The 15,823-nt window shown below is 42.2% G+C and overlaps 1 protein-coding gene across 1 annotated transcript; it reads left to right on the top strand.

Moving 5' to 3' along the window:
* The first annotated feature begins 1,144 nt into the window (after window positions 1-1,144).
* Window positions 1,145-1,840, top strand: LOC148009311 (putative receptor-like protein kinase At5g20050). Its single transcript, XM_087673533.1, has one exon. The coding sequence runs from the start codon at window positions 1,145-1,147 to the stop codon at window positions 1,838-1,840; it is 696 nt and encodes a 231-aa protein (XP_087529659.1).
* The last annotated feature ends 13,983 nt before the right edge of the window (window positions 1,841-15,823 follow it).

Genomic DNA, 15,823 nt, shown 5'->3' with positions numbered 1-15,823 from the left:
ACATGGAAAGCTCCAATTGACAAGCGACCCGTATAAGATCTTCTTCCAAAATCTGGGCATCTTGCACCTTCCAAGCCACAAACTGATAGAGGTATGAGCACCAGGCAGCATCAAACTCTGCAAGCTGCACAGCAAAGCGCCGTACTGAAGAGCTTCCTCAGGTAGCATCAAACTCTGCAAGCTGCAGCATCAAACTACTGAAGTTGAAATTACTCCCTGCAAAAGGCCGTGTCAAAGTCTCCTTGAAGGTCGACTCGTCCATGTCTGGGAGATATGCAGGCTTTCCCTCTCTTCTTCTGTCTCAGGACTGGACTACGACACTGCATGGGAGATGTTGTCTATCTTAGGATTGGACTACTTCAACACGAAGTATTCTGTTGACAGCAGTCTGAATGCTACCTCGAAGGCCACATGCGAGCAGATTTGTGCTCAAAATTGCTCCTGTGCAGCAGCATTTTACCATGCCAACACATCGGCTTGCTTCCTTGTGGATATCTTAGAGGGCAGCTTATACCAAACCTTGGATCCACATATTGTGGGTTTTCTTAAGTTTGACAGAAGAGATTTGCATTTCAACTCAACAAGAAGTTCCAATTCTAGAATGGCATCAGCCAGAAAGGCTTGGATCATTGGGCTAGCAACAGGCATCGCATGAAGTTTGTTCATCACTCTCTTGGCATTTTCCATCCATGTCAGAAGATCGGCCACTACGAGGAAGCACCACAATGATGGTGAGGATTCAGAGAGTATAGACCAAGGGTTGATAGATTTAGCTGGCATTAGCCCAATAAGATTCTCTTTCAAGGAGCTCGAGGTTGCAACAGGAGGGTTTGTTGAGAAGCTAGGCCAGGGAGGGTTTGGTGCGGTGTATAAGGGTGTGTTGCCAGATGGGCGAACCATCGCAGTTAAGAAGCTATAGGGTGCACTGCAAGGTCACAAAGAGTTTTATGCAGAGGTAGCACCATTGGGCAGTATACACCATTGGCATCTTGTGCAAATGTATGGCTTCTGTGCAGAAGCCTCCCATAGGCTCTTGGTTTACGAGTACATGCCCAATGGGTCCTTGGGAAGATGGCTTTTCTTCCCTCTAGATTCTAGGACCCCCATCTTGAACTGGCAAATGAGGCTTCATATAGCTTTAGGCATGGCTAAAGGCCTTTCTTATTTACACATAGAGTGCAAAGACAAGATCCTCCATCTAGATATCAAGCGTCAAAATGTGTTGCTAGATGCCAATTTCGTGGCCAAACTTGCTGACTTCAGACTATCTAGGTTTGTCAGCAGAGAAGAAAGATATGTTTTCACAACAATGAGGGGGACACCAGGGTATGTGGCACCTAAATGGATCTTGGATTCTACCGTCACAGAAAAGAGCGATGTGTACAGCTTTGGCATGGTGTTGCTGGAGCTGATAAGTGGGGGAAGGAATCACATCCGGCCATTGGCTTTGCGAGAGACCATGAGTGATGCAGGTTATGTGATGGAGAATTGCTACTTTCCAGCTCTGGCCTTGAGGATGGTGAAGGAGAAGAGAGGTGTGGAGCTGGTGGATGCAAGGCTGGGGCATGAATTTGATGGGGACGAAGCCAAGAAAATAGTGAGAATTGCTCTGCTATGTGTCCAGGAGGACTCCACAAGGAGACCTGACATGTGCAAGGTAGCGCAAATGCTGGATAAGGACTATGGGGAGGTCCCTTATCCTCCCCTCACTCAGAGTTTGCATGCCTTTCTGGGAGCCCATTTGCATATGATGAGATTGTCAACCAGCTCATTATCATTGGCCTCTTGTGATGGGGCCGACGATATCCATGAAAACAGCTGCTGTTTTGAGTACTCCTAGTTGTCAGCCAGGTAGTCTGTACTGCTGAGATTGATCTTTCCCATATTTTTTCAGAAGGTAGTGTAAGTCTGGCAAATGATACTATATTTCTAGAGGAAAGGCTAGAATTTGAAGATTGGGAGTGCTATTCAGAGGGGCGCTCTCCCTTCATCACAAAAATGGTGAAATAAATTTTCCCTTCAATGAACAAGAGCGAACATTGTGTGCTTGAGAATTGCCTTGTGCTGCTATATTTCTCTTTCTTTGCTAACTTTAATAGTTGATGAGGCTTTTATAGAAAGGAAAAGGAAAGTATAGAAAACTATGTCATTGATGTGCTCCCTAACTAGGGATAAATTTCCCCTCAAGATGAAGCTACATCCCCCTGATAATTACTATATTAGCATGCCTTTACGGGTGATGCTTCTAAGTATGTATTAATGAGATCCTTCCGGTATCTTCACAAAGAAACTAAGGCTTCATTAGGATTGCAGCCCTTTGATTGAAATATTTAGATTGCCATATCCTGGCAAAGGTGCATTGCATCCGTAGCATGTTCGTTTAATTGTTATACCGAACGTTTTGTTTCATGCGACTGCTGTTGCTTCGGAGGCATTTGATTGTTTTTACTGGGAATGAGATCATTGTGCATGCTCAGAACGTCACAGCATGGCTCCCTCACTCTCTACGTTGCAAGAGCCCGGGTTAACACAGATGCCATAGTCTCCACAGTAGTTAGGAAGGAGGCATGCACTGGTAGAGCTGTTGATGAGCTCCTAGGCATCCAAGGGAGCTGGTGATATTGGCCATCACCAGGCAGGCATCCTAGTTTTGCTCACCAGGAAGGAAACAGGTAGGTAGAGTGTGCACCATTGAATATTGGCCATTCTCAGTTTTGCTCACCTGTTTGAAGGTGGACAACTCTTATATGCTCTTAGAGGTTTGGCAACAATGATGGGTTAGTGGCTTCTTTTGCTTGGCTGGCAAGCATTGGAGAAATATAATCTTCAAGTTGCACTTAGTGTATAGTGGCTCATGGTGCAAAAACAAGTTATAATAAAAGATACAGTCATTGGAAGTTTAAGCCTAGATAATGTTAATGTAGTAGAATAGGAACAATTTGGATTTCACATTATAGTTTGCTATTTAATTGGCAAAAATTCTATTATTCACTTTTACTTTATTAAAATCACTTTTTAAATCAATTATTTTTCTATTATTATTTATATAAAAAATATTAAAATAGCATTCTATGAGATTTGATTATGTCATTATATGCCTCCTATATGCTAAGTTTATATGATAAAGTTACTACATAGATGTGATATATTATAATTTCTTATATGGTAACATTTTCGATGAAGTTACTATATAGATAATGCCCATTTCTGAAGTTACTATATAGTAAATTTTTTAAATAAAGTTACTATATAGATAGTTATGATAATAAACTTCCTATATAGTAAGTTAACCAAAAAAATCTTTCTATATGGTAAGTTAACTAGAAAAATGTTTCTACATTGGAAACTATGTTTCTAGATTGGCAATCTAGTAAAGTTTGATTTTTCCTATATTAGACTCTTTCTAGTTATGTGGAAATCTAACTAGCAAATTCCCTTTTTTTTCCTATATAGTAAGTGGTTTAGAGTTTCTTGTAGGTGGCGAGGCCGAAGGCGGGCGCGTTCCCTCCGCCGTAGCGGGCCTGGAGGGAGAGACTATCCGTGTAGGGGGTCTCCTGCACCAGGTACGCCAGCAGTGAGCTCCCACATGCCCCCAATACGAGCTCCCCGGCTTTATCGGCTTCGGGCTGCAGGACGCCGCCACCACCGCCTGGCCGGTACGTACTGTGGAGCTGGGGTTGGCGAGACCTGGCCGCACCACCGCTGCCGCTAACGATAAATATGCGAGAGTCGTCAGTGCTACCAACTGAAGAAGTAGGTACTTGCGCTCAATATTATGCGTGGCCATGTTGAAGTATTAGTTAGTAAGGATGTACCTGCATGCAGTCGAGATCATTACACGAGTTACTATATTAACTTCGATATGTGAGGGATCGAGAGAGAGAGAGAGAGAGAGAGCACCCGCCTTACCAAACTTGACACTTATCACAGACACTTAGCCTGCTCGGAGCTTTTACTTCAGCCATCGCCCCCTTTCACCCGTTTTATAGAGAGAGCACCAGCCGCCGCGATATGGAAACCACGTGCTCTTTCTAGCTTCGTGCCAAACTGTGCTGACTAAAAGTCAGCTCCATCATTTGCTTCCTAACTTGCTTCGTTTGGTTTCCTCGGAGAGCACTACGCCTGCTTATTTTCCTCCTTCGTGCAAAGCCCCACTAAGGAGTCAGCTCCACCATTTGCTTCAAAAGAGCACTACGCCTATTTGTTTAATCTCAGTGGGTTCTGCTTTCTTTGATACTCGAATTCCTTGAAAGTCCGTAAGCGGGATCTCCCTATTAGGTCTAAGTTTTTGATTATTCCCATCCAGAAAAGCCACACAATCATCAACATGACCATCAAAAGTAATCAACGATTACTAAAAGCATCAAACGTTGACTCGGAAATCTAAAAGATCAATTACAGTGTGCCATATTGTAAATGGATTATGATTGGTTAATAACGGATAATTCTTGCATTAGGTGGTATGTGAGACTTAAGAAACTCAAAGGAAACATGAAATTCTAGCCACGAGTTTGCACATGTAGCCTATAAGGAGTCTTAAACAATTTATTGTCAATAAGGAAAATATAGATTTGCTAGTCAAGACAGATGTATCTATGAAATTTATAAACTAGGAAATTGTGAATACTTTTCTAGGCTCCATCTTATCAATTGGAAGATTTGCTATCTAAAAGAAATCCCCCCACCATCTAGGAAAGGCTATACTAGATAACCAACTAAAGGATTGTTCACTTCTTCCAGCTAGTTTACACTTTTCCTTCATACATTTATTTCGACATCTACTAAATCTTTCCTCTTCTATTCTATAACAAATGATCTACACATCTCCTATATGGGTAATATCCATGTAACAATACATACCCTCACTTCTATCATAATTTTAGAAAATGGAAAATTTATCAAAATAACCTAGACTAGAGAAATGCTCCTTACATTTAAAGATTGCTAGAATATTGGTCATATTTGGTTACAATCGCCATGTGCCCCTCAAATTTACTTAAGGTTCTGAAAATGCTCTTAAATTTTTTTCCCCATATTCCAAATATATCCCCCGTAAAATTACAACATGTTTTACTTCATTAGAACTTTCAAGGTTTTATCACAATAAATGTGCTTCATAGACATCAAAATGGAATATTCCATAAACACTACAAGGGAATAGGGCAATAGCGACGCCGATTAGCGACGGCGGATATTGGCGTCGCTATATGCGTCGCAATTGGCGTCGCTATTTGCATCGCATTTGCGACGCATATAGCGACGCCAATTGCGACGCCGCAGGGAAAAAAAGCGCGGCCGAAACCAGAGCGCCGTTTTCATTTTGTTTTCTTCGCCTTTTGAGAGCGAGAGCGAGGGAGAGAGCCAAGGCTTTGTGAGAGAAGAGGAGGAAGAGACTTGCCGCCGCCGCCGCCGCCGCTGCCGCCGCCACCGTCGTTGTTCGCGAAGGAGAGGAGGAGCCCTCGTTGCAAAGAGAAGCTGCCCACGCTCGCCATATCTCATTGGTGAGTCTCCCTCTCTCTTTCTTTTACTTGTTGAAGGTTTAAATCGTTCTCTTTTGTTTGTTTAGGAGAGGAAATGAAAGAGAAGGAGAGGGAGAGGGAGAGAGAGGGAGAGGGAGAGAAAGAGAGGGAGAGTGCATTCTCTCTCTCTCTCTCCCTTTTGCTTGTTTAATGTTTAAATTACTTTCTTCTTTGCTTGTTTAGGAGAGGAAACGAGAGAGTAAGAGAGAAAGAGAGGGAGAGGGAGAGGGAGAGGGAGAGGGAGAGGGAAAGAAAGAGAAAGAGAAATAGAGGGAGAGGGAGAGGGAGGGGGAGGAAATAGGAGAGGGAGAGAAAGAGAAAGAGAGGGAGAAGGAGGGAGAGTGCATTCTCTCTCTCCCTCCCTCTCCCTTTTGCTTGTTTAATGTTTGAATCACTTTATTTTTTGCTTTTTTAGAAGAGGAAATGAGAGAGAAAGAGAGTGAGAGGGAGAAGAAGGGGAAGGAAATGAGAGAGGGATAGAAAGAGAAAGAGAGGGAGAGTGCATTGTATCTCTCCCTCTCCCTTTTGCTTGGAGGATGTTTAAATCACTTTATTTTTTGCTTGTTTAGGAAATGAGAGAGAAAGAGAGATAGAGAGGGAGAGGGAGAAAAAGAGAAAGAGAGGGAGAGGGAGAGGAAGAGGGAGAGGGAGGGGGAGGGGAAGGAAATGAGAGAGGGAGAGAAAGAGGGAGGGGGAGGGAGAGGGAGCGAGGGAGAGGGAGAAAGAGGGAGGGAGAGGGAGAGGGAGGGGGAGGGAGGAAATGAGAGAGGGAGAGAAAGAGAACGAGAGGGAGAGGGTGAGGGTGAGAGAAAGAGAGGAAGAGAGGGAGAGGGAGAGAAAGAGAGGGAGAGGGAAGGGAAGGAAATTTAAGATAATATACGTATTGATAATGGTATGCAATGTGCTTTGCATACGGCCACGTACTTCATCAAAATGAACCCAAAATTATTGTTATAGAAGAAGAAACCCTTAAATTGAGTATAGGATAATTTCTCTCAGGTCTTATGACTATGAGTAGAATTGATTGAAATAAATTTTATTACTATAGTTATAAAATTTCATAGATGGCGCGTATTAATTTTAAAATGGATTACTTATACTCAAAGCCGAGATATAACAAAAAATTATCTACCGGGACAAACAAATCGTTGAGCATGATACAAGGTCGAGATATAACATCGGAAAATCTCTCGACTATTATATACAATGCAAGGTTTATGGTCAACTTGCAACTTGACGTACATCTCCATAAAGCTATCCATTTAAGCCTTGTTTGCTATAATGTAGATAAGATGGCAAACGAAGAAGGTCCTATTGTTCAAGACTGCGAGTCGTATCTTAATCAGCGTGTCCCATGTCCTTGCTCTCAATGCAAGTTGGCAATTAGACGAAAACGCTGATTGTCTATAGAACATGTAAGACGATTTGGCGAGTTTCAATCTGAGATCATTGATCAGGCGATTGCAGACTTTCAGCAAACGGTAATTTGAAGTTAGCATTTTTCATGCATTGTACTCTCAAGCTAATTGAAAACCATACACAATAAGATTGGGTCTTGTTAGTAAATTTTGTATCCAGGGGGGTGATGTCTCGACCCAAGGGGGAGTGCACCCTTTGCGGCCAATTAGAAGAGTTCGTGGACGTGCGATGGATGGATTGCAGGAGCCAATCGACCACTCGCAAGGCCCATCTATACCGTCAATGCCAGAGGAGACAGACAACCTTCCCGACCTACCTACAATCTTGGAGCCTGAGATGGAGGCAATGATCGATGCATTGATTCCCATGGATGTTGAGACATCTGACCCGCTTAGAGAGGAAGCATCCATACCATTATATGATGGGTGCCGAGTATCTCGGTTGAAGACATTGCTTGCACTCTTAAGTGTGCAAGCAAAATACGGTTGGAGCGATACGAGTGTGACTGAGTTATTCAGGTACCTTGCACACAGACTTCATTGTTTTTTTTATAAACAGTATTATTGCAAACATGGATGGATTTTTCAAGGTGTTTTATGATTTTTTCAGGTTATTGAAATATCATATATTGCCACCTGCAAACACCATGCCTGAGTCTCGTGATGATGCGCGACATGTTTTACGGAAGCTTGGCATGGACTACAATAATATCCATGCATGTATCAACAATTGCATATTGTTTCGAGATGAATACGAGACTATGGAGACATGCCCAAAGTGTGGTGCTCACAGGTATCGACAGGACTTGCAAGGGTAGACCATCCCTCAAAAAGTCCTCAAACACTTTCCGCTCATCCCCCGCATAAACCACATGTTTCGCATGTCTGCCATGGCAAGCTTGACAACGTGGCATGTGCAAAATAGGTCCACGGATGGAGTGCAACGAATATCAGCAGATTCGCGCGCATGGAGCCACATTGACTCTACCTTCCCAGGCTTTGCGCGAGAGCCAAGGAATCTTCGGCTCGGTCTCGCCATGGATGGTGTGAACCCATTCGGTCTGCGCTCGACTTCTTACAGTGTGTGGTCTATAGTGCTTGTCAACTACAACATTCCTCCATGGCTTTCTACGAAGAAAGGACATCTCATCCTTAGCTTGCTCATCCCGGGCCGCTACAAAGTAAAAAATATGGACGTGTATCTTCGTCCATTAGTCGATGAGCTTAAGATTTTGTGGGAGGAGGGGGTCACGGTGCAAGATATGAGCAGGCACGATGGTCGGCGGTCAGCCAATATTCGAGCCATTCTCATGTGGACGATGCATGACTTTCCGGGATTGGGAGAGTGCTCAGGTGGGCAGACCTTTGTTCTCGCCGGTAATATCTATATTTTATTTCATTCAATCAAGTATTCACTAAGTCGTGGATCGCCTTGCAGGTCTCGTTACCTCAGGTTATCATGCATGTCCATTGTGTGGGCCACAGTTAGACTCCCAAAGGTCACGAACCATGAAGAAGATGGTATATCAAGGACACGCCGCTTTCTTGCCGGAGGATCATGAACTCAGGGAAGGTTTTCTTGGACGACCTCCAGCACGTATGAACACTGCAAGCTGGTACGAGCTGAAAATGGTAAACTCGGATTCACATCCAAATGGAATGCGACGGTTCTCAGTTTTCTATGAGTTGCCATATTGGACCCACTTACAGGTCAACCACTTGTTGGATCCCATGCACATTTTTAAGAATGTGGGCAGCTTAATATGGGACCACATCATAGGAAAGAGAGACACTATAGGGTCACAAATGGATTTAAAGGAGGTAGGTAAGATGGAGGCGCTTTGGCCACAGTCGAGTGCTGAAGGGGGAGTGCAGCTTCCTCGCGCTCCCTGGGTTTTGTCTACCAAAGAAGAGCGCATTGTGAAGCAAGTAATCAAGTCTATCCGCACTCCGACGGGTATGATGCGTTCTCTCAGGTCCGCATTTTCTAAAGATGACCAGATTTCTGGGCTAAAATCCCATGATTGGCATAAGACATGTCAGGTTTGTGAAGAGAATGGATTTTAATTAGCGTGGACATTTTGAAATTTGAAAAGTGACCATTATTCTTAATGCTTTCTCATTTGTGGCAGTTTGTCCTACCGATCGCGATCGCGAGATGCCTAACTCCAGAAATTCGCGGGGCCATTTACAAGCTGTCGACTTTGGTGCAATGGATCTCACAGAAAGAGATTAAGACGTCCTCTATTGAATCCGCAAGGCGGGGAGCAGTTGAGACGGTCTGTCTCTTTGAGAAATACCTGCCCACTAGCATGCTCACGATACAAGTTCACCTTCTTGTGCATCTTGTGGATGAAGTGGAGATTGCTGGACCTGTCCATACGCGATGGATGTTCTTCCTGGAGCGCTTCGTGAAAACCCTGAAAGGCTTTGTGCGACAACGAGCTCGTCCGAAAGGTAGCATGGTAGAAGGTTGGTTGGTGTCATAGGCATTAGTGCATATCTCACAATGGCTACCAACGGTGGAACCAGACAATGAAATGCTATGGACGCTGAAGGACGATGACAGGCTGACTGGAGATGTGGTGGTTGGAAATGGGGTAGAAAAAAGAATGGATGCCTCAATGGAAGAGAAGGTGAATTGCTTTTGTATGTTGCACCATGCCTCCATGGAGACGTGGCTCGCCAAGTACCAGATTGCAAGGCAAGATCGAGAGGAAGCACGAGCTGAATTCCGACGCAGTACGTGTCACCGACCGATTCGATATCCCGAAGGCATGGAGGAGATGCCGCGGTTTATGTCAACACGATGGTTGCATGGAGCCTTGACCGCAGCATCCAGTGAAGGGACAGAGGTCTCAATGGAGGAGTGGGAGTTCTCGAGGGGATGTAGTCCAAAGGTAATGAGGGGTTTAGAATGTGTCGTATCTAAATTTGCTTGCTACATCTAATTTGAGTGTTTCAATGTGCAGTACAAAATATATAGTGCAGCGTGGTCGCGCGGACGACATTTTCGGGTGGAGCGTATTGACAAAATGCGCTCCACAATGGACTGTGGTGTCATGGCAAGGTTTGAGCAAGAGAGCCGGCGACAAGCAACAGATCCGAACACGGTTGTGGATGAGATGGAGTATTTTGGGAATTTGCAAAGTATTATTACGGTGGATTACCGTAGCTTCTCCATGATAATATTCGACGTGCAGTGGTTCAAAGTGGTACTTGGAGGAGCTGGCGCAACAGTTCGACAAGGTCCATCTGGATTTCTCGAAATAGATTTCGAAAAAAAATGGATGGATTTGCGCGACACCTTTGTGTTGCTGGCCCATTGTGAACAGGTGCAACTAGGCATTTGCTTGCTAATTGTAATACGACATGGTTTATGTCACAATGGTTTGAAGACGGTTTGTAAGTGTTTGTGAACAGGTAATCTTCTATCCAAATCCTCGACAACCTCGATGGTGGTATGTTATACCTTCAACTCCTCGAGGTACGAGAGTATACAATCAAAGCGATGTTCCAGGCATAGATGAAGAAAATATGCAAATAGAGGGATCGAAATTACAAGGGGTGGAGGCCACCGCAAGCTTGGAGCCCGCATCGGCTAACAATGATGGAAATACAGAAGTCGTAGAATTTTTTGAGAACGAGACAGACTCGTTGTTTTGTGGTGACATGTCTATCGACCTTCCAGTGTATGCAGAGTTGTGTCAGGAGATTAACATGGGACCATAGAATACTTCATTCTTGGAGAATTGTATTACTCAATTCGTTGTTTAGATCTTCCATAAAGGTAGATAAGATATGCATTTTAAGAGGGATTTTTCAAAAATGACTTTATTAATGTGCTTTGTATAGTTTAAATTGATTATTCTAACATTATTTTTTATCTGTGCAGGTATCGACATTTTCAGGATGAGTCGAGGGATGAGCGATGAGGAGTTTCAGGAGATGATGGCACGTACGTCTCCAGATCAGCTCGCGAGATTCAGAGAGATAGTAGATCAGGAGCTGTCTTGTTCGTCGTCAGGGCGCTCTGCTAGATCAGCTTCGGCGCGATCAGATGCTTTAGCTTCGAGTAGACGATCTCGATGCTCGCGACTTGGGCCAGAGGGAGGGACTGCGACTGTAGGAGGATCAGGGGGGTGCTACTGTGGAGACACGGACGCGGTGTCCCCATCTCGTCGTTCAGCTGGAGCTCGGTCACCTCCAGGATTTGTCACACCTGTGGGGACGTCCACTCCAGTTACTCCGGCTTTTGCGCAGCCGTCGGCAGATGTCACGCCTTTTGGTGGCACTCCTTTTGGTGGCACACCCTCTGGTGGCACCCCTTTGTGTGGCACTCCGGGAGAGGGTACCCCCGTCGGTACACCGGATGTTCAGGGGTCTCCTGGATATGCCCATGAGCGTGGACGGAGATGGGAGAGGGCCCATACAAGGCACACTCCTAGGGATTATGGATACCTAGTGGATGGCAGGTCAGGAGCCATCATCATGAATGATAAGGGGAGGAGGGTGATGGCTCGCATGAGGGAGTTGTGCCAACAAGTTTTTCGGCACAACGTCCTAGATCATTGGAGGAACATACCGGAGGGGAGCAAGGAGTACATAGTAGCATCCTTGCACGAGGAGTTCCCGGTGCCAGCCGCAGTGGATAGATTCTCTACGGGCTGGATGATGGATTGCATGCGTGCATACATGTCACATAGACGATCCGACGCACGCAAGGCAATCAAGAGTGGGGCTCCAAAGCCCGAGTGGTTAGATGCAGACGACTGGCACCGACTGAGGGAGGAGGCTACAAATTTGCCACAATGTTGGAGTCAGCAGTGGGAGGCGGCGAGGGCACGAATTGAGGCCGGATCGGTAAATCATCTTGGGAGTGGCGGCCACAGGACATATTTGGAGGACTTTGTAAGATTCTCTTTTGTTTTGCTTATTTGTTTTTTTGAGATATTCTTTGTACTGACAATCATGTTTCTAACAGTTAGCATTTTGTTTTCTTTGCAGCACTCTATTACAAATCGCGATCCGCAAGGCCTTGAGACTCGATATGCGGAGAGGCACGGTCTCAGATCATTGATCGACCGATTGTATAGACGCGGCGGCCCAGTAAGTCACTCATCTTTCTTGTCCGTAGTTACCATGAGATATTTGAATGCATTATTGTATGGTGGATTGATATGTTGTTTCTTTTTCTGCAGAATCCGTTTGATGCTCCTTTACAGTGGGAAGAGCTTTCGGGGGACAACGATTTGTAGCTCGCCCTTGGATCCTTAGAGCTCACATACCTTTAGTTTTTAGTCGCTCGATCTATGTAGACATTTTCTATGTATTAGTGATATTGTTTTATGATTGTACCAATCGCATTTTATGCGATATCATGTATTTATTTCATCCATCAGTTTTATGATTTCAGTATACATTCTTTTTGTTTGCAAACGCTTTGTATGAAGCAGTGCAGAAACTATTTTGTATGGCTCTCATACAGCACACAGTGCTATATGTGGCAGGGCAGCTTGCTGCCCTGCCACAATTTTTTTTTTTCTCTGTTACCGTCGCTATTTGCGTTTCAAATTTACTGCACGCGTCGCTATTGTCGTCGCTATCAGTGTCGCAAATTCTCTGTAACCGTCGCTATATGCGTCACATTTGCGACGCATATAGCGACGGTTATAGCGACAATTCTATGGCGTCGTCAATAACGACGCTTTTTGCGACGACGGGGGCAAATTTTGTTGTTTGTATTTTCGTCGCTTTAAACGTCGCTATAAGGTCTATATCTTGTAGTGAAACTTGATACATAAACTCATGATTTATGAAGACAAGTATCACTATTCTTGGGCTGAAAAAGCACCAACTATAGATTAATAAACTAAAAATTGAGTCCCTTATATATTGAATTGGGGACTGTGAAAAACAATTTGAAAGATAACGTGATAATTTCAAAAATATGGCTTTATCTAAACCTCTTCTCAATGAATGTGAATATTGACAATATTATGTTAATTCATTCTGATCATTCTTGTTCAGCCTTAAAGATTACAATGGAAAAGTTGCACAATGAGCATTATATGGACTTCTAAGTAGGACAAGAGTATACAAGTGTATATGATCAGTGGCATTTGTGCACTTTACTTTAACTAGATGCTTGCTTTTAAAATCAATGCAACGCTACCAAGGTTCCTTTAATCATATGAAAGTGCATTAGTGAAAATAACATTTGCTAAGGAAAAGAAACAAAGGATGGACTTAATGGGGGCTTGGTAGTGTAGTATAGTGCAAGGCAACACACCTGGTGATGTGAAAATAGGCATGTGCTTTTAACCAAGAGAAATATGTACGAGCACCTCTATAAGCATGATGAGGCATTCTTTTAAGGATCAAAGTGGATTTAGAGATAAGATAATGACACACTAGCCATGGAAGGAAGGTATTAAGCATATTTTGTACTTTGAGGCAAGAAGAATCTTGAAATGTGTGGAGAGTGTGTCATGGCTTTTCTTATCAATCACTAATGGTTTTGTATAGTGTCTAGGAATGGTTTTACATAGCTTCCAGGAAGTTAATGGTGGTTTTACATGTTCTCATAGTGTATAAGAATGGCTTTACATTACGTCCAAGAAATTAGTAATCATTTTGCATGGCTTTTACATAGTGTCCTAATAAATTATTTATCAATTTCCAAGAAATTTTGAATCAAGTCCAAAGCCCATGTGAATGAGATCTTTAGCCTTGTGGCTTACGACGCATAAGAATCGGACTAATCCATTAACATCCTCGTGGTGAATAAGGCATGCGATTAGAGCTAATACATTAAGGTTTTCATATCTTTAGGTTGACGATAAGAGGAAACCATTCACTTCCTTCTTTAATTAGCTTCTACTTTTTTCCTTGAAATAGCAATATGCCTCTTTGATTTATCTTAGTGGATTCTACTTTCTTCGATACTCGAATTCTTTGCATGACCGTAAGTGGAATATCCATACTAGGTATAAGTTTTTTATTATTACCATCTAGAAAAGCCCTAGGTCATCAGCGTAACCATCAAAAGCAATCAATAAACTAAAAGCATCAAACGTGGACTTGAAAAGTTAAAAGATCAATTTCAGTGTGCCATATTGTAAAGGGATTATGATTGGTTCATAGTGGATAATTCTTGCATGAGGTGGTATGTGAGACTTAAGAAACTCAACACTTTTCATATATCTTATTAGTTGGAAGAACTACTATTTAAAAGAAATTCCCATAACATCTAGAAAAGGCTATACATCTAGATATCCAACTAATAGATTGTTCACTTGTTTCTAGTCGACACTTTTCCTTCATACATTCATTTTCATCTATTAAATCCAAATAATCTACACATCTATATGGGTAATCTCCATGCAATAATACATGTCCTCAACTTCCATGATAATTTTTAAAAAGTTAAAATTTATCAAAATAACCCTAGATGTGAGAAGTGCCCCTTACATTGAAAGATTGCTAGAATATCTAGCATACTTGGTCAAAATCACCATGTGCCCCTCAAATTTACCTAAAATTTTGAAAATGCTCTTAAAATAAAATTTCCATATTCCAAACATAAAATAACATTTTGTTTTACTTCATTAGGTTTTCAAGGCTCTTCCACAAACTTGATATAGAAACTCATGATTTATGAAGTCAAGTATCACTATTTTTTAGCTCAAAAGGCATTAACTCTAGATTAAGAAACTAAAAAATAAGTCCCTTGTATAACAAAAAAGGAACTATAAAGAGTTTAAATAAATTTGAAATGTATGCATACTAAGATAACATTATAATTTTTTAAACACAACACTATCTAAACCTCTTATCAATGAATATGCATATTAACAATATTGTGTTAATTCATCCTTACCATTATCTTTTGATCATAAAAAAAGCTAATTTAGTGTTTAGCTTCTCAAAAACATTTATCACAACATAGAATCATGGCAAGAATAGCTTGCAACAAAAAAGTTGCATAAGGAACATTATATGGAATTCTAAGTAGGACAAGTGTATGCAAGTGTATATAAGCATTGGACTTCATGCACTTTATTTTAGTTAGATGCTTGTTTTCAAACTCAATGCTAGGTTACCAAGGCTTTTTTAAACATGTGGAAGTGTATTTAAGGAAAGTAACATTTCCTAAGGAAAAGAACAAATGATGATGTACTTAATGGGGGCTAGGTAGAGTGTGGTATACTATAAGGAAACATGCATGGGAATGGGAAAATAGGCATGGGTTTTAAACTAAGTGAAATCCATATGAGCACGTGTATAAGAATGATGATGCATTCTTTAAAGGATCAAATCGGATTTAGGGATTTGATAATGTCACGCTAGCCATGGAAGGATGGATAGTGTGTTATGGGTTTTCTTATCAATTAGTGACATTTTTATGTAGCATCCAATCAATGTCATAACATCCTAGAAATTATTAATCAATGTGTAGGAAATTCTGAATCAATTCTAAAGCCCATGTAAATGAGTTATTCATCCTTGGGGCTTATGACACATAAGAATGGGGCTAATCCATTCGGATCCTTGTGGTGAACAAGGCATGTGATTGGGGCTAATGCATTAATTTTTGCATAGCTTTAATTCATAGCTTTATCATGAGGACAAGATAAAACCACTTGCTATTTATCCTCCTAGATTATCCAAAGTAAACACACCCAAGCTATTAGGAACCATATAACCACATTTAAAGCTTTTAGGACTAGGACTACATCTAGAAATAAGAGGAGACCTAGGGCATAAAATTGAAAGTGTGAATAGACAATTAGCACTAAGTTGTGATGGGTTCCCGAAGCATTGTTGCAAGCACAAGGTTTTTATATGAAAATTTGTTATATTTACTCGCCTGAAGTACCCACA

Source organism: Lygodium microphyllum, unplaced genomic scaffold (genome assembly GCF_053477565.2).
Source record: "Lygodium microphyllum isolate KBCC unplaced genomic scaffold, Lygodium_microphyllum_v1.1.10 scaffold_31, whole genome shotgun sequence".
Classification (NCBI taxonomy): Eukaryota; Viridiplantae; Streptophyta; class Polypodiopsida; order Schizaeales; family Lygodiaceae; genus Lygodium; species Lygodium microphyllum.
This window is presented reverse-complemented; position numbering and strand designations above follow the sequence as displayed.